This window comes from Notamacropus eugenii, chromosome 5 (assembly GCF_028372415.1).
Source record: "Notamacropus eugenii isolate mMacEug1 chromosome 5, mMacEug1.pri_v2, whole genome shotgun sequence".
NCBI classification, from domain to species: domain Eukaryota; kingdom Metazoa; phylum Chordata; class Mammalia; order Diprotodontia; family Macropodidae; genus Notamacropus; species Notamacropus eugenii.
Genome location: NC_092876.1, coordinates 6,844,070 through 6,866,215, shown reverse-complemented (window position 1 = coordinate 6,866,215; position 22,146 = coordinate 6,844,070). Strand labels below are relative to the sequence as shown.

Below are 22,146 nucleotides of genomic sequence, written 5' to 3'. Positions count from 1 at the left end.
ACTCTACAAGAAAAAGTGGGATAGGGAGAATTGGGTTCATTTCTATATATTCTAAAATCTATTTACCATTTAAGGCAAACTTGGGGAAGCAAATCACCACTACAAATGTTTACCATCTTATGATAGATAAAACTCTTTCCTCACAATTTGGAATTCCATCGCAAAAGATTATTCATGGATCACAAATTTAGTGTCCCTTTAGTTTCCAATTGCATAAATTTCTGAAGAGAAGGAAAGGGAAGTTATCCCAAACTTCCTTCTTTTCTTCTCTCTCTTTAAATGTCAACTTAGCCAGAATGAGACTGGTACGAAGTTGTGTCTTTTGAAGTCTTAATAACTTGTCATTCTTTCTCATCCTCAATCTTTCTTCTTGTATGTCATTAGACCACAGGAAAAAAAATATAATTTTCTGCAGATAGTCATTTAAAGAACACAAAGAGTATTGGCAATATACTTACTCTACATGACAAGAAATGCACAGAAGAGCTGATTTTTGTTGCTTCTATGAAGATTAATACTGCTTGTATCTAATGAAGCATTTTCTGTCAATTTTGGGGGAGAAAGTACTTTCATTATGACCAATCCACATCGCTAGAACTCAGGGAAATACAAGGAGTTTAGGGAGAGAGAACAGAGGCCATTGAGTAGATATGGGAGACTAATTTACATTGTTCAGATCTACCTTAACCACATCACCTAGACTGATGAGACAGTGTGTGTGTGTGTGTGTGTGTGTATGCATGTGTGTGTGTGTGTGAGAGAGTGTCCCCACAGTGTCTGAAGCCAAATTTGAGCTTATGAAAATGAGTTTCCCTGACGTCAGTCCTAGCTCTCTCTGCACTGTACCACCTGGCTACGGTCAATAACAATTTTGTTGTTTTTAATTTATTTCACTGGTGTCCAACTCCTTGCCACCCAATCTGGGGTTTTGTTGGTAAAGATTTATTTAGAGTGAATAACCATTTCCTTCTCCAACCAATTTTATAGATGAGCAAATGAGGCCAACAAAGTTAAGGAACCTACCCAGGATCACATTATTAGTGTCTGTGACTGGATTTAAACTCAGGCTGATAAGCTTTCCTTACTTCAGGTCTGGCACTCTAAACACTGAAGCGTCACTTAACTGTTCAGTACTTCGCTTATTGCACATTAAATTCATGCCTTCTGTGAATGTCAGTGTCACGTTTCATCTTTACCATTCGTAGCTTGGGGAATATAATTTTGGGATTAAAGTTTTAAATCTTTCAACAAGATTTCTGTCTAATGTTGTTATGATTTCATCAATTCTACTTCCAATTCTGCATCAGTTCTAAGTCACTTCTTAACGCTTTGCTTTTTCTTATGAGGCAATAATACTCTAATATCACAACATATTACAATTTCTTTAGCCCTTCCAAAATAAGATGACACTCCAGTAGTTTACAATGTGGATTACAATGAAAACAGAAGTTGTGAATATTGTTATCCATAGAGATTCTTTTCTTTTTTTCTCTGATTTCTGTGAGGTTTTTCTCTCATTTCTGTGATATTCAAGGATACTACAGATTTCAAAAGAAATAAAAGTCCCAACAATCAGCAACTTGAGATGCTTCTGTGACACTACTGTCTACATTCCTAAGCCAGCTCCTGCTTCTAAGAAATTAGCCTAATATTTAGAGTCTGACTCATGTGTCATTCGATATGGTGACTGCTTTCCTCTAACTGGAGTTTTCAGAAAGTCATCCTGGGTGGAGATATTAACATTTTATCAGGGTCAGAATGTGAGGTTTTCCTCCCGCAAAGAGCATAGAGGTACTTGGGAACTTGTGAGTCACTGCTTATGAGCACATAAGGGCTAATAGCTGGGAAACATAAGCCCAGGAAAGCAGATGTATGTGTGAACCAGAATGGGGCCTTTACAAGTGACATATATGTTACCAAGATGCAATTGAGCAAGTAAGAGGAAATAAAGGTGCTCACTAGGAATAGGACAGTTTTGGTGGCCTTGGTCTCAGGGGAGGATCTGGGGGACAGGCAGGTAATGTGACTTTGCTTGATTTGTTTGTGATGCCTATACAGAAGTATCACTAAGTAACCACTGGCAGAGACCATAAGTCCCAAATATATAACATCAATAAAGGAGAGAATGGTTGCAACTAATGAGGCACGAAATCCAGAAAAAATTTTATGAGAACAATATCCATGATGCTGTATCTCAGTGACGTTTCTATTTTGATTTGGTCCCATAATTCCCAAAGTAATATAGCTGGACAAAACCAGGTGAAAAGTCCAACAGAGCAGACTAGAGGGGATGGGGTATTTTTTGGCTCTGACTTTAAGCTCTGCCCAATTGGAGTTGGTGGGGCTGATGGTGATGGCCTGAAAGACACTCAGGCTGCAGGTCATGCTGAGGGAAAGGTCTCGAGCTACTTTGTGAAGGTAGAAAATAATTTTACAGCCAACTTCGTCCAGAAAATTCGTCATACCCAAAGCTGCCATTGTCTGAGGGATGCCCTTTAACAGAAGCACCAAGCAGTTGACCAACGCTAACTGAGTGACAATAATGTCTATAGGTCTCATCCTATGTCCACTGAGAAACACAAAGATGAAGAGACAAATAAGGAAGGAATTCCCGAGTACCCCAAATCCTGTCTGGGAGAAGTAGGCAATAGTCAGAATTATACCTTTAGTTTTCATGATAGTAGTTTCTTGGTGAGAAGAAATGTCATCAAAGACAGAGGGGCCTAGAGAAAAGTGAAAGTTGATGTTACTTGTGAGCATTGTCTCCTGAATCCCACCCAGCAGATCCTATGGAAAGTGATTCCAACTAATCTTTACAGAAACATTCTCACACTCGGTTTTGGTCTATAGGGCAGGGAAGTAGTCATTAGTGGGGAGATGCTATTCCTTTAACCTCTTTTAATTTAAGTAACAGTTCATGGATAGTGAAATAATTAGCCCAATAAATGGCCTGACACAGAATGACTCTTTTAACAAGTGATCAGGGGTACTAGACGAAAGGAAAAATAAAACCCTGAGACACAAGATTTCTTGGTAATTAATAATCAGTGTATTAGTTAGGCCACTTGGTAATCAATAAACTGATCATCAGTGGAGAGACTGAAAATTTTAATAATGATAATATCTTAATAATAACCCTTGAAAGGACTTCTTTTGACAACTGAATATCATCCCACAATGTTCTATATTTATTGAGGGTGTGGACTAAGCATCTTCAGCACCTCCTGCTGCTTTATTGTAATACTCATTTGCCTCCAGCGGTGTAGACAGGGGAATGCAACTCCATCTAGACCACTCTGGTGGTTTTCTGTTTCATGAGCTGGGTTACCCTAACCTCTAATGAAGGGGTTTAATAACAGGGGCTCATTTCCCCAGGGTAAGAACTGTCCCTGACTGGGCTCTGTTTATGCTTTAAACAGAGGTTAAGTATCTTAATTTGGGGTTGCCTCACCTAATATTCAAGAGCATATTGCTTGAGGACTCATGGGTATTCTCCTCAATCAGTTATGTCCTTGAGACCCTGATTATTTTAACAAGAATAAGACTGTAAGGAAAAAAGACTGTATCTCAATTTAATAATTAATTCTTAATATAATATTAAAATAAATTCTCTTAGACTGATGTGAACCTTATGGTATTAGGATTATTACAGTAACTCCTCAAAGTTGGTTTGAAGTCACTTTTCTGAATCTGCATAAAATCAATATTAATGAATTGTCAAAAAAAATATTCCTATTATTTTCCTGGGACTGAACTAAGCATGGGGATTAAGAGATATAAGTCTAGCTCTACTTGCCCTCAAGGATTCTAATAAACTAAGAAATAGGACCCTACATAAACATACAAAGGACAAACTGTGTCACTGTGTAGACAGTTGGTTCAAGTCAGGAAGGTTCACTTCAGCCAATCTTACCCACAGAATCACTGTCCTTTGGGGTCCCAATTTTATCAATTGCAGTGATTGCTTCATGTGGGTGTATTGGAGTGTATTTTCTTTTTTGAAGGAATAGAGACTTCTGCATTCTAAGGACTATTTCTGTGTTACCAATGTTCCTCCTACAGCAGCTATTACAAGACCTGACAAATAGTTCGCAGTCAATAGATGCTAAATACATTAAGGATGGCTTGAGGGACAGATCAATGTATTTTGGGGTTTATGAGTTTCTGGCTATAGGAAAGGGAAGGGTAGGGAGAAAGATTATGTATAGCTTTCACATATGTGCCTTTCTCACTCACTCAACCATTTTTCTAGTTCATCATCTTAGGATCTTTCAAACAAAATATTTAAATTTTTTTTCCTCCAATATTTCATGTAATTTTCCCTCTCTCCTTTTCACTTGCATTAAAAAAAAGAAAATCTTGTTTAAAATACATATGGTCAAGCAATGTAAATTTTGGTATCAACCACATCTAAAAATGTATATTTCATTCTGCATCCTAAATTCATTACCCCTGTATGAGAATGAGTTAGTTTTCCAATAACTTTCTAGTAGATCTTCAGTCCTCAAGGCTTTTCCCTCTCCTATATATCCTCCATAAAACCTGGTTAGCATATATCTTTAATGAACTGAACTATCTATGACATTTTCTGGCTACAACATCTTCAATATCTTCTTTTTGCCTGTGGAATAAAACTCAGTCAGTTGTCTTTTAGCCCTGCACATGTCTACACTCAGTCTCTGCCCACTTTCTTTTCCATTTTACTTCAATATTCCCTTTCACATACCTCTCTGTTTATATTAAAATGGATTGATCAATTGACAGTTTTTCCAACCCTAGGGTAGCCTTCTCCTGTTGGTCAATGGTTCTGGAAAATACCATTTGGAGACAGGCCCAGGCCAGCTACTCTTCATTATTTTCCTGGTCTTGAGTCCCAAACTCTGCACTTCACCATTCTTAACCTGCCTTCTCATCCTGGAAGTTCCCTTATCTCCTTTTTCCTTCTCACTGTGGCCCTGAAAGTCCCTTCTCTGATTGGTGAAGTACTCTAGAGCCTTCATTTTGAGCAAATGATCTGGCCAGCCACTTTTAATTCCTCTTGTAGTTCTGATTTTGACTTCTTCAATCTTCCCACCGTGCCCCTGTGAGAGCCTCCCCCTCCACCCTCGCAACAGTGTAGAAAGAATTTCAAGACAAGAATTTTCTCCTAAGGACTCCACTGGCCCCTCCCCCAAATAGTACTATGCCGTCTGATTGTTTTTTTACTGCTAATGAAATTGTCTAACTTTTTTTAATATTGTCTTTGGCCCATCACTTCTTTTGGATTAAATTATTTACCCACCAATTAATTTTTATTCCTTTTTAAAATGTCCCTCTATTGAATATATTTTTATTGACACAATCAACTAAAAGTATCCTTATATTTCTGCTCTTCTTAATTTTTATGACTATTAAAGGTTCTAATACATGAAACATTTTTGAAAAAAGTGTTATGAGTAGCTTAGAAGTGTGAGTATTCATTTTTGATTCTCTTATGAAGTGAGGGTACTTATTTTTCATTTCCATTCAATAATCATAAGAGGTCAGTAATATCTACCTCTCAAATTTCCACTCGGGCCTTTAAAATCTTAGTTTTTAATGTCTTTTTTTAAAAAAAGAGAAAGAAGCATTGAGAAATGAAATATTATAGTTTTCTTATTTACTTTTCTCTGTAACTGTTTTAATATCTCCTTCTAGTATATGGATGCTCTGAAATTTTGTGCTTGTATATTAAATCTACCTTTTCTGTATTATCCCCATCACCTTTCCCAGTTTTCTCTTTTACCTGGAAGATGCCAACCCCACCCACTGTGAGACAGCTTCAAGGCTCTGTGAATTCAGAGTTACAGAGCTGTATGCTCACCACTGGTTGCACAGCCCTTTCCCATATCAGTCACCTAGACAGTTCAAGGTAGAACTGCAATCAAAGTGAGAGACATGTCAGTTCACACCTGGCATGCATCTGAGGATTGGATTTAGGACTGCATGCTAGAGTCAGAATGAAAGACGTTTTGGTCTCTCTGTCTACATGATGGATCCCAGCTGTTACTTCAGAATTAGAGTGACAGAACGGTTAGCCCACCCCTCATTAACAGTCTCTGCCATAGTCACTAGCTAGTGGACAGAATTCATGACCTTGGCATGCATAATTGAATTACTGTGCTTTCTTTTTATATTTCCTAATCTTTATTCTGTCTGGCCAATTGAAATATTTTTTATAATGGTAATGAGGAGAAGTGCCACTTCTCCATATTTGTTGGTTTCCTACTGAAGAAAGCTCATTGAAAGGTAAGCTTAGGGGCTATCTTGTACAAAAGTCTCTTCCTTACCCTGCTCCCCCACCCCATTGTTCTCATCAGACTCCCTCTTGTCTTGCTTTGTTTATTCATTCGACAAGCACTGGTTCTCTAATCATTGTTGGCAAAGAATGGAGATGATAAATTAAGAGCAAAGGAATAAAACTTGAGGAGGAGGTAGTGCAGTGAAAAGTAAGGGTACAGTAGATCAAGCATCAACTGATGAAGAGCACTATTGTATTACTTCTGTGTCTTATGCTGCACTGACTCAATTTCTCTGTTTATACAGACTGGATTCAATTTTTGAGATATTGACAGATTTATCAAAATGAGGTAGTCAGGAGTAACTGAAACTGGAGACAGATGAGTTCAAATCTAGCTTCAGGCAGTTCCTAACTGTGAACCTGGACAAGTCATTTATAGTTTGCCTCGGTTTCTTCAGCTTGAGCAGTGAGCAAAGGAGGAGGCTCTAAGTTGGACTCTGAAAAGGGAAAGGAAATTCACTTTCTTGGATTTTCAACACAATCAGATCCTTTCTTTAGGTTTACTTCCTTCCTCCCATACTGTAGAGAATTTGAAGCACGTTCAGTCTCCCTTTCCTGTCTTAAAGAGTACTTTCTCCCTTTGTATAGATGCTCCACATGTCTGAGACTGAAATATAGAAAGATACTCACCAGGCTGTTCTCAGCTTCTGGTCTGTCAAGCATGGTGGTAAAAATCAGTGGGTGAGTGGATGGGATGTGTAAAGCCAGGGCCCTAGTTAAAGGGTCTTGATTCCTGGGGAGGATCTGCCCTCTCCCATTCTCTTCCCATCAGGGAACTGTGTTTATCATGTCAATGGATTGTGGGCAGAGGGAGCCAGGGATGGTCCAGGAGGAGAGAAATTTTAGACCCCATGCAAATTACCATCAGCAATTACTTTAATTACTAAAAACTCCCTAATGGAAATTAATTATGGATAAAGAGAAATGACAAATGAACAACCAGGAATAGATGGGCAGGAAACTTTTCTGAACCTTGTGGGAAAAGCACGAGAATGTCAGACCTGATCACACAAAGAAGGGGAAGATGGTAGTGAATATGCCTGACAAATGAAGGCCTCTATGCCTCTTTCATGAACCCAACTTCAGTCAGTTAGTTCCATAATGCCTTAAGTATTGGACTTGGAGTGAGAAAGACCTGAGTTCAGATCTTGTCTCAGACATTTGCTAGTGATGTGACCCTGGAGCAAGTTGCTTAAAGTTTTCCAACCTCAGTTTTCTCATTTCACTGGGTTGTTCTGAAAACTATATATAACAGATATAACAAAGGTAGAATACTTTTAAAATACTGAAGCAGTATAAAAAAGCAATAGCTTCTAAGGGCTTGAGTTTATGAGAGAAAGTCACTGACCTCAATGATTATTTGTTAGCCATAATTAATACATTGGTTATTAATTACCCAGAAATTAGGCATTCCTTTCATTTTCTGAATGAGTGTTGTCTCAGACAAACTAAGCTTTAGGAAAGACCTTAGCTTAAAAAGGCCAACATCTTCCATTGAATCCAGGGCCATTTCCAGTTTTCCTGATCTATACCTTGCTGCTGGACTCAAATGACTCTAGAGGAGAGAGTGAGGCTGATGACTTTGCACAGCCCTGCCTCACTGAAGTCCAGTTCACTTGCAAGTCAAGATATTGCCCTGCTGGTGTCATTGGTCCTTTTCAAAAGTGGAAGCTAAACACCAACTAGCTATTAAGCGTTTGAGATCCCACTTTTTGCTCCTAGGTCCCAATACCTCTCTCAGAGTTCATTTTAAATCCTATTCCAGATGGCCAGGAGAAAACCTCAGATCTTGGCAACTAGTCCCATTACTTCCTGACAAGCAGAGGGAGAAGAATGGAAGTAGTGCCAAATTTTAAATTCTTGAGGTCGAAGATCATTGTAGATTGTCACTAAAGGCACAAAATTGTAAGGTAAACCTTGGAGATAAATCGATGGCAAATCTGGACATCATATTAAAAAGTAGAAATATCACCTTGCCAAAAAAGATTCATGTAATCAAAATAATGGTTTTGTAGTAGCAATATGTGACTATGAAAGTTGAACTATAAGGAAAACGGAGCACTGAAAAATCAATGCTTTTGAATTATGGTGCTAGAGAAAATGTCTGAGAGTGCCTTGGACATCTTGGAAATCGCATCAGGTAATAGTAAAAGAAATTAATTCAAGGTATTCACCTGAAGGTCAAATACTCATTACTTTGGCCACATTGATAAAGATGTTCATGTTGGAAAAGACTGAAGGAAAAAGGAGAAGGGGATTGCAGAGGATAAGAGTTATAGATTGTGTCATGGAAACTATACGCATGAACTTGGAAAGACTTCAAAAGTTAGTGGAGCAGAAGAAGAATGAATACATGGAAGTATGAATAGAATAATTTTCATATGAATACTTGTTTGTGTCTAGTGGTAGCTATCTCTAGACAGGAGGATGGAGGGAGAACATAAAAGAATTTACATGATAGCTTTATTATGTATTTAGAAGGCATAAAAAGTTTTACCTAATGGATTTGAAATTATCTCTGCAATCATCTTTTTTATTATGTTATGGAAATATTTGTTTTATTTCATAATTTGCAAAACTAAATTTAAAAGTATATACAATACCTTATTAACATTAAAATTATCGATAACAATGTCAAATAAATACTTATATATTTATTCATATATATGTAAACATATGAATATAACAAAATGATAAATTACAAATAGCATTATGAATAATTACTAGTATTCATAACATTCTTGTTTAAGTTTCTAAAATTAAAGTTTCTTTAAAATAAATAACAGCTAAATATAAAATATCACAATATATTATGCCATAAGAATCGAAAATAAATAATAGAACAAAATATAAAATAAAAAATCTTTTCAAATTCAAAGAAAAAGAAAAAGCTCAGTGTACAAAGTCTTACATTTTGTTCCAGTTTCTCATGACCTGAACATCTTATTTTAGCTGAATATGACAGTTGTGAATACCACAATATGGGTACAATTCTCCTCCTGTAGGCAGCAATATGCTTATTTAAAAAAATATTTAGTCAGTCATCCCAAAATGTCCTAACTTCCCATCACCCTTTATTTCCACCTTTTCTCTCAGACTCAAAGAGACTCTTTCCCAAAGATATAGCCAATATACTTTCTTTACTGGTGGGAGGACTTAAATGTATCCGATGATGACAGAAGAGAGGATAGTGTGTCTGTCAGTACAAGTGGAGTCTGATGGCTATGTGTTTCTCATCCTCATCCTCAAGGGGAGGGCAGTTAGAAATGAAGATAAACTGCCTGAAAGAGGATCCCGTTGTGTGGCAGATTGGTTCAGGTCAGAATGGTACCTCAGGTTCAGAAGTGGACTGAAGCAGTACACTCCTAATTCACAGAAGAGCCACGAACAAGCTTATTTAGCCAAACGAGGGGAAGGACAGTTAGAGCAGGGAAAGACTATTCATCAAGAACTCAATGTGGATTCAGCTGAGCCCAGCTCTTCTGGACTGGTGCTGGTTATGTTACTGGTCTATACTCGGAAGCTTGAAGAAGGAACTTTGGTGCGTTATGTCCTATCTGGTTTTGTTCTCAGGTAACCAGAAAGCTAAGTCAAGGGCCTGAAGCTTCATCTTCTGGACCATTTAAATGTTGGAACAAAGGCAAAACTGACCCATTATAAATAGGGTAGACTCATTGGATATTCCTTCAACCACAGGTAGCATGATAATGGGACCATTCTCAGAAGAGGTGAGGCTTGAGGGTTGGTTGTACCATGGAGCAGTACCAGGCAGTAGGTGTTTAAGGTATTCAGGGAGGACTAGAACCTCTGTTGTGAAAACTTGCTGAGCGCTTTACAGGGCTGCTCATCCTCCTTTGGAATCCACCTTCGTGCAACTTTCACCTGTTACTCCAAGAAGCTCTCTCTCCTTTCTTCTCTGATCTCCTCTGCTCACCTTTTCCCTTACCTGAGGGTGTTCTGCCTAAAGGAAGGCAAATTTTGATGGCTGAAAGTTACCTACTCAACTTGGGGTTTACTGGATAGATTTCTTTCTCTAAGACAAAGCCTTAAACCCAGTTTTCTCTGGAGGTCATAGATTGAACAAAAATAGGTCCCTCCCCAAGCACCACATAATTTTTATTTTTTGGACCCTCCTGGCTCATAGTGAATGTAAATGGTAACTGTACTTTTTGGCCAGAAACCTTGGGGATCTTTCTGTCCCACTTTGATTTTATTTCTTTTCTTTTCTTTACTGATTAAAGGGGCCATCCCTTCACTCACTTCTTAAAGAGGTCTATTCACTGAAAGGGTGTTACCTCACTCTTAGTGAGGACCTGACAAGGCCTTGAAAACAATATAATCTTTCATAATTCATATTATTATAGCAGTGCAGATGTGCCAGGGTATTGTAACAAGATTCATTATATTAAAAAATATACGGTTTTACTTGCCCTGTTTATGGAAATTTGCTTTGAAAGGAAGGAGCAAAGACCTGAAGCCCAACTACCTCCTTTCTATCTCAGTGCTTGGCACAGCTTCTTTCAAGATGTCTACAATCCATGAAATTTTGTGCAAGCTCAATTTGAAGGATGATCATTCCATACCTGCAAGTGCATATGACTCCATCAAGGCTTATAACAACCTTCATGCTGAGGGGGATGCTATAAACAATGAGGCAGCCAGCAAGAAGTCACCATCATCAACATTTTAACAAATCACAGCAATGAACAGAGGCAGGACATTTCCTTCACTTATCACAGAAGTATCAGAAAGGAACTTTCATCAGCACTGAAATCTGTCTTATCTGTCCAGGAGGAGGCAGTGATTTGGGGCCTTTTGAAGACACCTTCTCAGTATGATGCTTCAGAGGTGAAAACCTCCATGCAGGTCTGGGTACTGATGAAGATTCCCTCATTGAGATCAACTGCCCACAGACAAACCAGGAGCTCTATGAAATTAGCAAAGTCTACAGAGAAATGTACAAGACAGAGGTGGAGGACATTATTTCAGAAACACCTGAATTTATTCAGAAATATCAAATTGATGGTTGCCCTGGGAAAGGGAAAACAACCAGAGGATGGCTCTGTCATTGATTATGAGTGAATTGACCAAGATGCTTGGAAATTCTGTGATGCAGGAGTGAAAAGGAAGGGAAATAATATCCTTAAATGGATAAATATTGTGACCAAGAGGAGTGTGTGCCACCTCCAGAAAGTATTTGAAATGTGCAAGGGTTACAACTCTTATGACATGCTGGAAAGTATTAAAAAAGAAGTTAAAGGAGACCTTGAAAACATCTTCCTCAACCTGGTCCAGTACATTCAGAACAGGACCCTGTATTTTGCTGACTGAGCTTATGATTCCACGAAGGGCAGGGGAATCCACATCAAGGTCCTGAGCAGGATTATGGTCTCCCACAGTGAGGTGGACATGCTGAAAATTAGATCTGATTTCAAGAACTATGGAAAATCTCTGTATTATTTCGCCCAGCAAGACACAAAAGATTACCAGAAGGCACTCCTGTATCTCTGTGGAGAAGATGACTAAAATTCCTGTGGAAAGAAATGACCAAAGCAGTTGTAATAGCCAGAAACAATGCTTCCTGCTCTTCCCCCTTGTAATTTTAGAAAATCAACTTGTGGGAACTTGCAACAGTAACTCATAATATTCTTTATTAGAGTGATGTTATTTGCTTTCTTGTACTTTTTTAGTCATGTACACATTGTCTTTACTCAAGTTTTCTCCTTACCCAAAGGAATTCCAAGGGAATAGAAGTGAAATCTCTGGTGGAAAACACTTGACTTCTTGTTTCATGTGTCTTCAAGATAAACTGAATTTTTACTTTAAAAAAGAAAAGAAAAGAAAGGAGGAAGCAAGGACATGACTATAGCAGCCTCAAAACTGGTCCTCTGGGTCAAAGCCTAAAAGAACAGAATGACTCAACACAGGAATAGTAGTAAGATACAGCCTCCTAAATTCTGTTTGATATCAGGTAAGAATTGTGTTTACTGCTTGGAACAGCCATTTATATAGAAAAGTTCCACGTCATTCAGAGGACATCTTAGCTAGGTGTCAGGATTGATCACATTCCTGTTCAAAAAGAAACAGTCCAATAGGGCAACTGAGTCAAAAGAACCATACTTTAGGCCAATCTAAGGCCATCGTCTCCACCTTTCTCAGGGACTAATAACTATTTGCAGCAGTTCTCAAGCCACATTCCCCTTGAGCACCTAGTGGCATATCTCTCAAATGGTGGATCACTGACTTAATGATCGTTCAGGCAATTATGCCTGAGTTAAAAACTCAGAATAAATCACACTAGATTATCATGGGATTTCACCTTAAATAACAGAATTTCATTAATTGTATCAGCACTGGTTACAGTTAATAATAAGTTATTGTTGTTGCAATACATTAATTAGTAATAAATGTTTACCAGACTTTGCACATGGAGAAAAAAATATCCCTCAACACTTTTTTCTTGTTTTTCCCCAGAGTAATCTTATCCTAGTGTAAAATTCAATCATGAGAAATCAAGAAAACAATTACAATTTGCAATACCACATAGAGAGTGTGTATACGATCATTCACTCAAAAAAGAAAAAAAACGGTCAGCAGAAAAACATTGGCTAATTACTGTGCAGGTCCAGACTAACACATTTCCATTTCTCACCGTATTGTATATCAAGCGCTTAGGCAAAATTAAATTTCTAAGACTGAAGTCAGTTAAGACTAAATTAGTTTAAAGTTAAATTTCAATATATGTCATTCCAAGTATAACTTCATAATTATACTCTCAAATCATCACATAAATCGTTGCTATACCATAAACAAACTTATAAATCCTCCCCCTGCCCCTTTGCGAAAGAGTGCTTCAATTGAGAAAGAGGATCCCATTTTTCTCAGGAAACCAATTCAGTTCTTTTACAGGGCTCACAGGATTTTATGACCTTGTCCAAGCCCATGATCTCAAGAAATCTGGCAGATTTTTTCAAAGGAGATTTAAAGGTCCTTTTCTTTCTACTTTTTTGCACACAGTAAGCAATTATCAATTTCTCTTTTAATATTTACCAAGTTAAATACTTGATAGATTTTAGCATGACAATAGCCTATGATGATTTAATTAATAATTTTGCTATAACCAAATGAAAAGAGTCAAAGTTCTAAATGATACAATTGCATAATCTTTTTAATAGCATTTCTTATGCAATGATTTTCCAGTATTTATAATGCAAGAAAATCTAGAAACACCATAACATTAAAAATATCATGAATTTAAAGGATAAAGCAAAACTTGTTGCTAGTCAGATGTCACCAAATCTGTAAAATGCATTTCTAAATTATCCTACATAAAAAAACCATTCATTTTTTCACATTTGTCACCTTATGCTAAACACACCTAAAACCCAGTATACTACTTAATTAAAGAAAAGCATTAATGTTTATAAAGTGCTTACCATATGTCAGACCAGGTAGTAAGCATTTGACAATCATATGATTCTTTCAACCACTGTGAGAGATGGGTGCCATTATCCCTTTCACACATTAGTAAACAAAGGTGAGGTGATTTGCTTAAAATGATAGAGCCAACAAATTAACAGAGATTAAATTTTTAACCCACATTTTTCTCAATGCTTGTTCTTTCAGCATTTTGCCTTAATGACAAACCATATTGTAAGTTTCAAGGAAAACCTTTACCACATCAAATCCGGATTTACAATTAAACACAATCTTAAATTTACAAAAGGTGATGGACTATTTACTCCCAGTATTTCACATTGTATGTCCTGCTTTCTTAGTTAATCTACTGCCAACTATTTAAAGTGGCACTCTCATCCTTTAAGATTTTTTAAGGTTATTGAGCATTTTATATTCTTCACATACAAACCAAAACATACTCTTCTAATGGTCCTTGAAGGAAAGAATTGCTAGTGACATTTCTAATTTACCCAAACATTAAGTTCTATTATGTGATTCACAGAAGTAACAAAAAGTATTTTTTTCCTAAATACATTTCACTTAAATTCAAGTGGCTCCCTTAAATGAGCTTCTATTTCAAGGAAAAGAAGCAAGAAAATGTGTAAAAATTTCAAATTATATACTTCTTTGAAATTTAGCCCAAACTACCTACTCCTTCCTTAACCTGAGGTTTTATTCTGTTGAGTAGTTCTCAGGAGTCTAAACTCCTGTGGAACAGGGTGGGAATGTCGATTCACATTTTCCCTTGCTTTGTCCTTTCTTTTTTATGCATCTGTGGTTAGTCTCCTAAATTCATCTATACCCTTCTTATGCAACTTAAGGCAGAAAACAAAGAACTCTTGGCTTCTTGTTCTTTGGTCACTAAGTCATGTCAGACTTTTCATGACCCCATTTTTCATTTTCTTGGCAAAGATGTTGGAGTGGGATTTCCCCCTCCAGCTCAAAATTGAGGAAAACAGGGTTAAATCACTTACCCAGGGTTAGTTACACAGCTAAAAAGTGTCTGAGGCCAGATTAGAATTCAGAAAGATAAGTCTTCTGGAGTTCAAGCCCAGTATTTTATCCACTGAACCACCTAGCTGCCCTCTGCTTATACTTCTTTAGGAGAAACTTCACTCCTCTTACAGGTGAAAAAAATCTTACTAGAGAGGTCTCAAAGAAGGGTTCCCTGGGAGAAGATAGTTAGTAACCAGCCTCTCTCCCCATTTTTCTCCTCCCACCAATTATGTCAGTAGAATTTTTTTAAAAAGTCAACAGGTGCATAATTGAAATTAGATGTATCCTTCTAATGAAACTTATTTTCTTTTTAGCCGTTTTGTCATTTACATAAACTTTTCCATTTTCTATGAATCAGGAAAAAGTTGGTCATAGGCAGGTAGTTCTTAAGTGCCAGAACTATTTAAAACGCAGGTTGATCTCTAAGTTTTGGAATTGCACTGATACTACATTCAAAGGAGCTTCTTTCTAAGCCTAAGATTCCTCCGTTAGCTTAAAAACAATAAATCTATCATCCTCCAGGGGAAAAATGGTAAAAGATCCATGGAACTTGAACAGCCATGTTCTCAGTTTCCTAAAAGCAAATTCTAAAGAATGTTAACTGAAAACTTCCAAGAATGTTTTAGCATTTCTAAAAACATTCAAACTACAGTTTGGAATTCAGAACGGAGAACTTACATTTTAGTCACAAATTCATTTTCAGATTAGTTTATGTCATAAAGTTCTGGAAATTGAGAGAAAGATCTTGCCCCTTATCAGTGACGTTTTCTGTGTTTTAATTTGGCCATAGTTAGAAAACAGAGAGAGCTTGGTTTCTGTTTTTTTTTCTTTTTACTCTCACTCTCTGGGCTGATGAGCCTCTAGGAAAAGCTTGTTTGACTTTCAAATATCGGTAATATTATAAGAAAGACACAGAGAATCACTTCCTAGCAAAGTCTTCTGCCTTAACCCTCAGTAGAGATTCATGAGGATTAGCTGCTTAAGCTGTTTCCAAACTCCATCCTTCTAGACTCTCGGCCAAAGCACATACTAACAGACACAGATCCATGTCTTGAGTGGTACATGAACTGAACGTAAGTGAGGCAAAGTGGCACAAAATCATAAGTTTCACCCTCTCTTCCAGAGTCCAGTGGCAGTGGCAGGTCAAAGTCAGGATGACTGGTGATGGCCCAGGATATAGAGTGTGACCTTGGCATCTTTGAAGTCTGACCTAATGCCAAGCACAGCACAGTGCCTGCTTCAGCTTCCTTCATGCCCTTTCTTAAAAATTCTTCTCATCCACCCATCCCTCCAAGCATTAATATGCTTGGGACAGACATCTTCCTAACTCACTGACAGGTTTGAGGTCTGTCATTTCTGTTGAACCTGGGTTATCCCATTTGCCTGGATGGTTTTAGTGATTGTGCAGCTGGTGTACATGCTACACTTCTTGGAACCACAGATGGGGGTTGGATGAAAGTGGACTCCAACATGTATGAGTAGCCCTCAAAAAGGTTCAGTAAGCCCTCTCACCTAGAGGGGCTAATCTTCCCTGAATACCCCATAAACCCACACATAGATTTGCACATACAACTACATGGGATTGTGTTAATTGTATGGCACTTTGGGAAGAGAATATCTTGAAAAAAAATTTAAATCCCTCAGGGCAAGGAAAGTTTCGTTTATATATTTTTATCTCAGGTTCTTACTTCAGTAGCTAGCACACAGTACGCACTTAAGAAACACTTGCTTATTGATTGGTTAATATCTTTTATATAATCCCAAAACTGGGTTAGAAAAGAGGTTTCAAACTAACTTCTGGGGATTCATTTTGATGATGCTGACACTATGGAGCTCCATACCTTCATGCCCTGTCATTGAGATCCCTCCTCTATTTGGGAACTGTAGTTATAGGTAATAGGTACTTGTGATTTGAGTATTTCATAAAAGTGTAACTGAACCTCAAAAAGAGTAGGAATTAGCCTCTCAGCCCTGCTACCAAACTGTTCCCTCTATACCTAGGAGGGCAAGACTGAGTATGGGAATATTTGTGTAAAGAACTGAAGGAGATTCCACAGAAGTTCTTTCTAAACAGGAATGAGGCCAATGTTGGCAAATTCCATTAATTTTAATGAAACTACTGTCTTGTTTGATTTCCCCCATGCCCAGGGACTGCCTTCCTGCCCAGTACCTTAACACAGATTCAGGAAGGGTCAAAATTCCAAGGACCCAGAGCAAAGAAATAGAATTCCCAAGACACAAAAATAATTCAGCTTTATTGAGGGGAGTGACAAAATGAAGGAAAGTCAGAGAGGACAATGGAAACAGGTCTGCTGAGCTGCTGGGAGGACATGAGCATCACAATGGGATCCCAAAGGGAATGTGTAATCCCCTCCCAAATAATCAGAGTATGGTGAGTTTTTATAGAGTTCTTTAGGTCTAACAGGACCAGAAATTGGAGCAAAGAGACTGGAGCTGATTTTTGCTGGGGGGCAGGGAGGGAGCAGAGGAGAAACTCCTGGATCATTGGAAGCCAGTTGGTATTCACAGTCCCTGTTGGCAGAAAAGCAACTTTGAGGAGTTCCTGCTGGTCTCACACTGATGGGGTGACTCCGCTTCCTGTCCTTATACCCTCCTAGTTCTTAGTACCTTCTAGGAACTATACAAGAGGCTGATGAGGCTCTAGGCAGGTAGATTACTGTCAGGAGGTCAGCAGCATGTCTCACAACCCAAGTGCAGACTTTCAGCAAAGCCCTACATGTCCGAACCTCATGAATGCTCTGGAAATAGTTGGCATCTGCTTTTGAAAATGAGGCCAGCAGAGCAAGAGAGAGATGGAAGGAACTTAGAAGTCATTTATGAGAATAACAATGTCTTCATACATGTATACATAAACAATTGAATTACAATGTATCAAAATGTATTTTATAGTGTTTCTGTTCCAAGGTACAATTCCAACGTATCCAAATTCATTTATGATATTAAAAAAAAAAATTGGCCTGAGATAACTTGCCTTGCTTGTCATACAGGAAGGTGGCAGAAAGGGAATGAGACCACAGATTTCTCCCCTTTCTTTTGCTTTACAAGGAAGCAGAGCTGACATCCAGGAGTGGAGAAAGGAGACATTCCTAATTTCACAGAATGTTTGATCTAGACGTTGTCCTGCCTCAGCCAAGAATGCTTTGAGATGCTGAAATGTTTGGTTAGGGAAGGTTCCTATTATGGGGAAAAGAAACTCAGGCTTTCTCTTAAAGCTAGGAACTTCCCAGTTGGAGGTCAAATCCTGGGATCATCCTCTGCCCTGAAATCACACGAAACTTGGATTTTTCTTAGCCCTGCATTAGAGGAAGCAGGGATGGAAGGGAACCTCTGTATATAGGAATGCTTAACGATGTTTGTGTCCTGGTCCCCTTCAGCAGAATCATAACTGATAGGGACCCCTTTGGGGAATAATGCCTTTAAACACATCAATAAAACACCTAGAATGACAAAGAAATTTAATTACATGGCAACAAAGATGTGATTCCCCAGCCTAGACTTCCATCCAAGTTCCTGGACCCCCTGGTATCCCGCCTTGGATACCTTGAGTGAAGGAGGGGTGGGTCTTAGACCCCAAGTTCAGACTTACTGTCCAGTGGTAGACAAGTCCCTGTGAACCTCCAACTGGCTCCTGCTCCTGGCCCCCTCATTTATTGGTGAGGCCTGCATCTTGGGGCATCTCCAACAAACTGCCATCTATAGCATTATAATAATCTTAACCTTGTGTCCATCCTTCAAAGTTCCAGCCCTGTAGTCCCTGGAGGTCATCTGCAATAAGGTTTCTGGGCCCTAGAAGGAATGGAGCTCGACTGGGAAGTCCCAAGAGAAAGTAGTGGCTTTGATATCCCTGAAACTGTTGTAAACTCATGAATCTGGACTGATGTGTGTGGGATGCAGATGCAACCAATTCATCAAACAGGAAAATTTCAGGTAGCTTTAATGTTCCTATAGCCTCCTATATCCTCTATGCCAGTTCAGAGCAGACAACAGGAAGCAGACTTGGGCTCTGCAATTCTTCTGCTTTCACTTGGAGGGTTTATATTGGGGGGAAGGGGGGAGATGGTGGGAGATTATGAAGCACTGAGAGAGTGCACAGTGCTATAGAATGTGGGTTACATTGGTGGTTTTATGGATTGTGGATTTCCTTCAGAATTCTTTATGTAAAATCTGACTTGTGTAACTGGATTTTATGTAAAGAAAGAAAGGTCCATGTAAAAATTCCACTTTCAGAAGGGCATCTTCAAACTGACAGTTTTTGTCTGTTCCCTAAGCAATTGAAAAGTGCTCTCTATTCGAGTGTCTGCTATCTGATGCAGACAAATAGACAAAATGTATAAAGATGTAATCAAGGGGTGAAGTTTATGAATTCTAGAATGCTGACCAATGTGGTTCAAGGAGTGAAAATAGAATCTGGATGAATTATAAAAGACTCACATAACTAAGATTACAGGGCCTTAGCTGGGCACTACTTGAAGGCTTGTCTTTTTAGATGTAAAATAAAACTTTTTTTTTTCTAAATTCACTCCTAGCCAGATAGGATTCTTGGTTATTTCTAACACCTCCAGCAGGACACTCTTTCCCCCTGAAGCATTCTCTTCCTGCAGAATGAACCAGGTCTCTGTACTTCCCAATGCAGTGCTGCTCCTATGTGACCTATCCTCTATGTTAATGTGTATTGGAGTTGGAAATAGGGGCTTCTTTCCCTTCTGTTGTTATCCCTCTTTACCATTTGCCAATAAAGCTTGGCATTGACCTGCTTCCCATTGTTTTCCACATTATTATCAGCATTGAAAGTCATGAAAGAGTTGTTGAAGTCTCTCGCTGGCCAAAGACCTCTCCTCAGATGTCAGTTGCATACCTGGAAAGGACTTAGCTTATTGACGATCACCTTTCTAGTGGGAGAGTATGGCAGTGTGATTTCAGTCATAGAAAGCAAGGGTTGATAAGGGAACCCTCCCTCCTTCCTGAAAGGAGCATTAAGAGTCTGTGTAATTCACTTCACTTATAGAGGCAAGAATTCCACAAATCTAGCCACGCACACAATTAAGATGTTAATTCCAACTGGTTTAACCACACACAAAACCAACTGTGCAAGCAGCTGCTACCCAAAAATTTTGGTCAGGTGCAGAAATAAACTCCACAGTGCATAATTCAGACTATATTTTTAAAAGAGAGAAGACAAAAACCACAAAGCCAAATCCATATATAATAGACCTTACCAGTATAAATTGGATCAAGAAAATTTCCCAAGAACATTCCTTAAAATGAAAGGCGGTCTTGATCAAAAGGCTGAACCTGCAGTGGAATGAGAGTGGGAGCTCCAAACTTGCCAGACCAGGTGTGAATTGGAACTTTGGAAAAAGATCCAGTGGTGCCAGTCCCTTCTCCCCTATACCAGATTGATAAAAGACTTTGCCCTATGTCCACCCCTTAAAAACTTCTGATACCAATTAATGTTAACAGGATTTTTACTGAGCCAATCTAGAACCCGAGAATGATGGAACAGCAAACCAGAGACAAAGTGCCAACAATCAGGTAGCCAACCAATTAATTAACTTCATTATGATGAACAGATTTGCAAATCAGGAATGCTCCCGATCAGAATTACACCTTGCTGAAATGAAGACACTGATTGGATACATAAATCATAAGTGGGAAGACAGGGGGTAACGTGGATTACAAACAATCATTCCCAAGGCCAGAGTAGTTTCCCATGACAAGTGCACAAGTGCAAGACAATACAACAATTCTTGAGTCCTGTGGGAGCAATACTGCTTAAGCCCTTGAAGGTCGTTACTTTGTGAATCATAGGACTAGAGTTCTGTGACACTGCAGTCTTTGGTTCGCTTCACTGCAGGCAGAAGGAGGCCAGTGACTGTGAGCCTTGTCAAGGTTTGATTGATCAATTCAAGCTGCATTGTGAGTCTGACTCACAAGCTGCAAAAGTAGTCTCTTGAGAAAAATAATTTATTAGCATATTCATTGCACTTGTTATATCAATTGATATGAAAATTATAAATTCTTTTGTCAGAAGGAAGGAGCAGAGGAGGAAGTACCCAGTGAGGGCGAGGGATGGAGAGGTCCAAAGTGGGGTAGGTGGTAGTAAATTGGGAGAAGATTAGACTGAGCCCCTGTCCTTAAACAGAGGCCCAGAAGCCTATGACCTTGTTCTCCAATCAGAGGGACAGAGGCTACTGGGGAGATGTGTTAATGAGAACCCCTATTGATTTTTCCTGGGGAAAGAAGGCATGGTGGAGAGGTCCAGGGAAGTCCAATAGCAGTGGAGTTGGGAGGAAATGAGAAGAAGACTCTGCTGAGGCCTCTCATGAAATAAAGGCCCTGCACAGTATGACCTTGCCTTCTAACCACAGGCTTTCTCCTCCAGCATTTTCAGAGGTCCAGTCAAAATAGGGAAAGGCTCAGATCCTCCAGGTCAGAACTTTGTAACCAAGGGTCCGTGAACTTGTTTCAAAAAACAACTATTTTGATTAACTCAAATTTAGTAGACTAAAATGGTTTCTAGTGGAGTTCACCTTTCAAATGTAACTGGTAGGGTCGAGACCACCAGAGCCACAGTGTCTACCTTCCTATTGTTGTTAACAACTTCTCCAGGCAAGGCCACTCAGCCAGATTCCAGATGTGAACTGAGTTGGTCAATGAGTTCAAGGTATAACTCATTCAAAAACAGTAAGATCTCAGATGTCTCTGATAAAATGATTGGAATATAGTGTTAACTGCATGGCATTGCACATTTTCCATCTTGCTGAACATCTGTGTATGAGGTCATAAGAGTCTCTGCCTTTGAGGTCACAAAGTAATGAGGGAGACAAAAGGTAAACACACAAACACATAAACACACACACACACACACACACACACACACACACACATAGACACACACACACACACCAGAAGCCCATGGGTGCCCAGGTTTAGAGCATTTGAGTTAAGCATCCTCATAGTCCTCTCTCTTGGTTGAGAGGAGCCTGAGGGATGATGAGGTCCTTGAATTTGTTTTCCCTACATCCTGATACACAAATCGGTTTTAAAATGGAGTCTTCAGTGTTAACCTGATCACCCTCCCAAGAGCGGAGGGCCTGAAGCTGCTTACCACCTTCCTCTAGCAACAACATGATACCCTCTACATTTGGTTACTCTTATGACAAATCCCTATAGATCCCTCCCTCGTTATGCCTCCAGTTGAGCACCATCCAGGAAAAATGGCATCCTGAGGCAGCGAGAATGAGCAAAGTTGTTTACCCCCAGAGATCAGTGGAGAAATAAGAGCTCTAGGAGCCCCCAGTAAGTGAGCCCAGAGTCCCTCAGTTTAGGATCTATGTTAGTACCTACATCAG

General features: G+C 38.9%; 1 protein-coding gene and 1 pseudogene across 1 annotated transcript; one reads left to right on the top strand and one right to left on the bottom strand.

Annotated features, from left to right (window-relative positions):
• Nucleotides 1–1,710: 1,710 nt before the first annotated feature.
• On the bottom strand, nucleotides 1,711–2,760 carry LOC140507301 (vomeronasal type-1 receptor 4-like). Its single transcript, XM_072615419.1, has one exon. It carries the CDS (start codon nucleotides 2,758–2,760, stop codon nucleotides 1,711–1,713), a length of 1,050 nt encoding a protein of 349 aa, XP_072471520.1.
• An 8,084-nt stretch (nucleotides 2,761–10,844) lies between these two features.
• LOC140508253 (annexin A2 pseudogene) lies at nucleotides 10,845–11,845 on the top strand (annotated as a pseudogene).
• The last annotated feature ends 10,301 nt before the right edge of the window (nucleotides 11,846–22,146 follow it).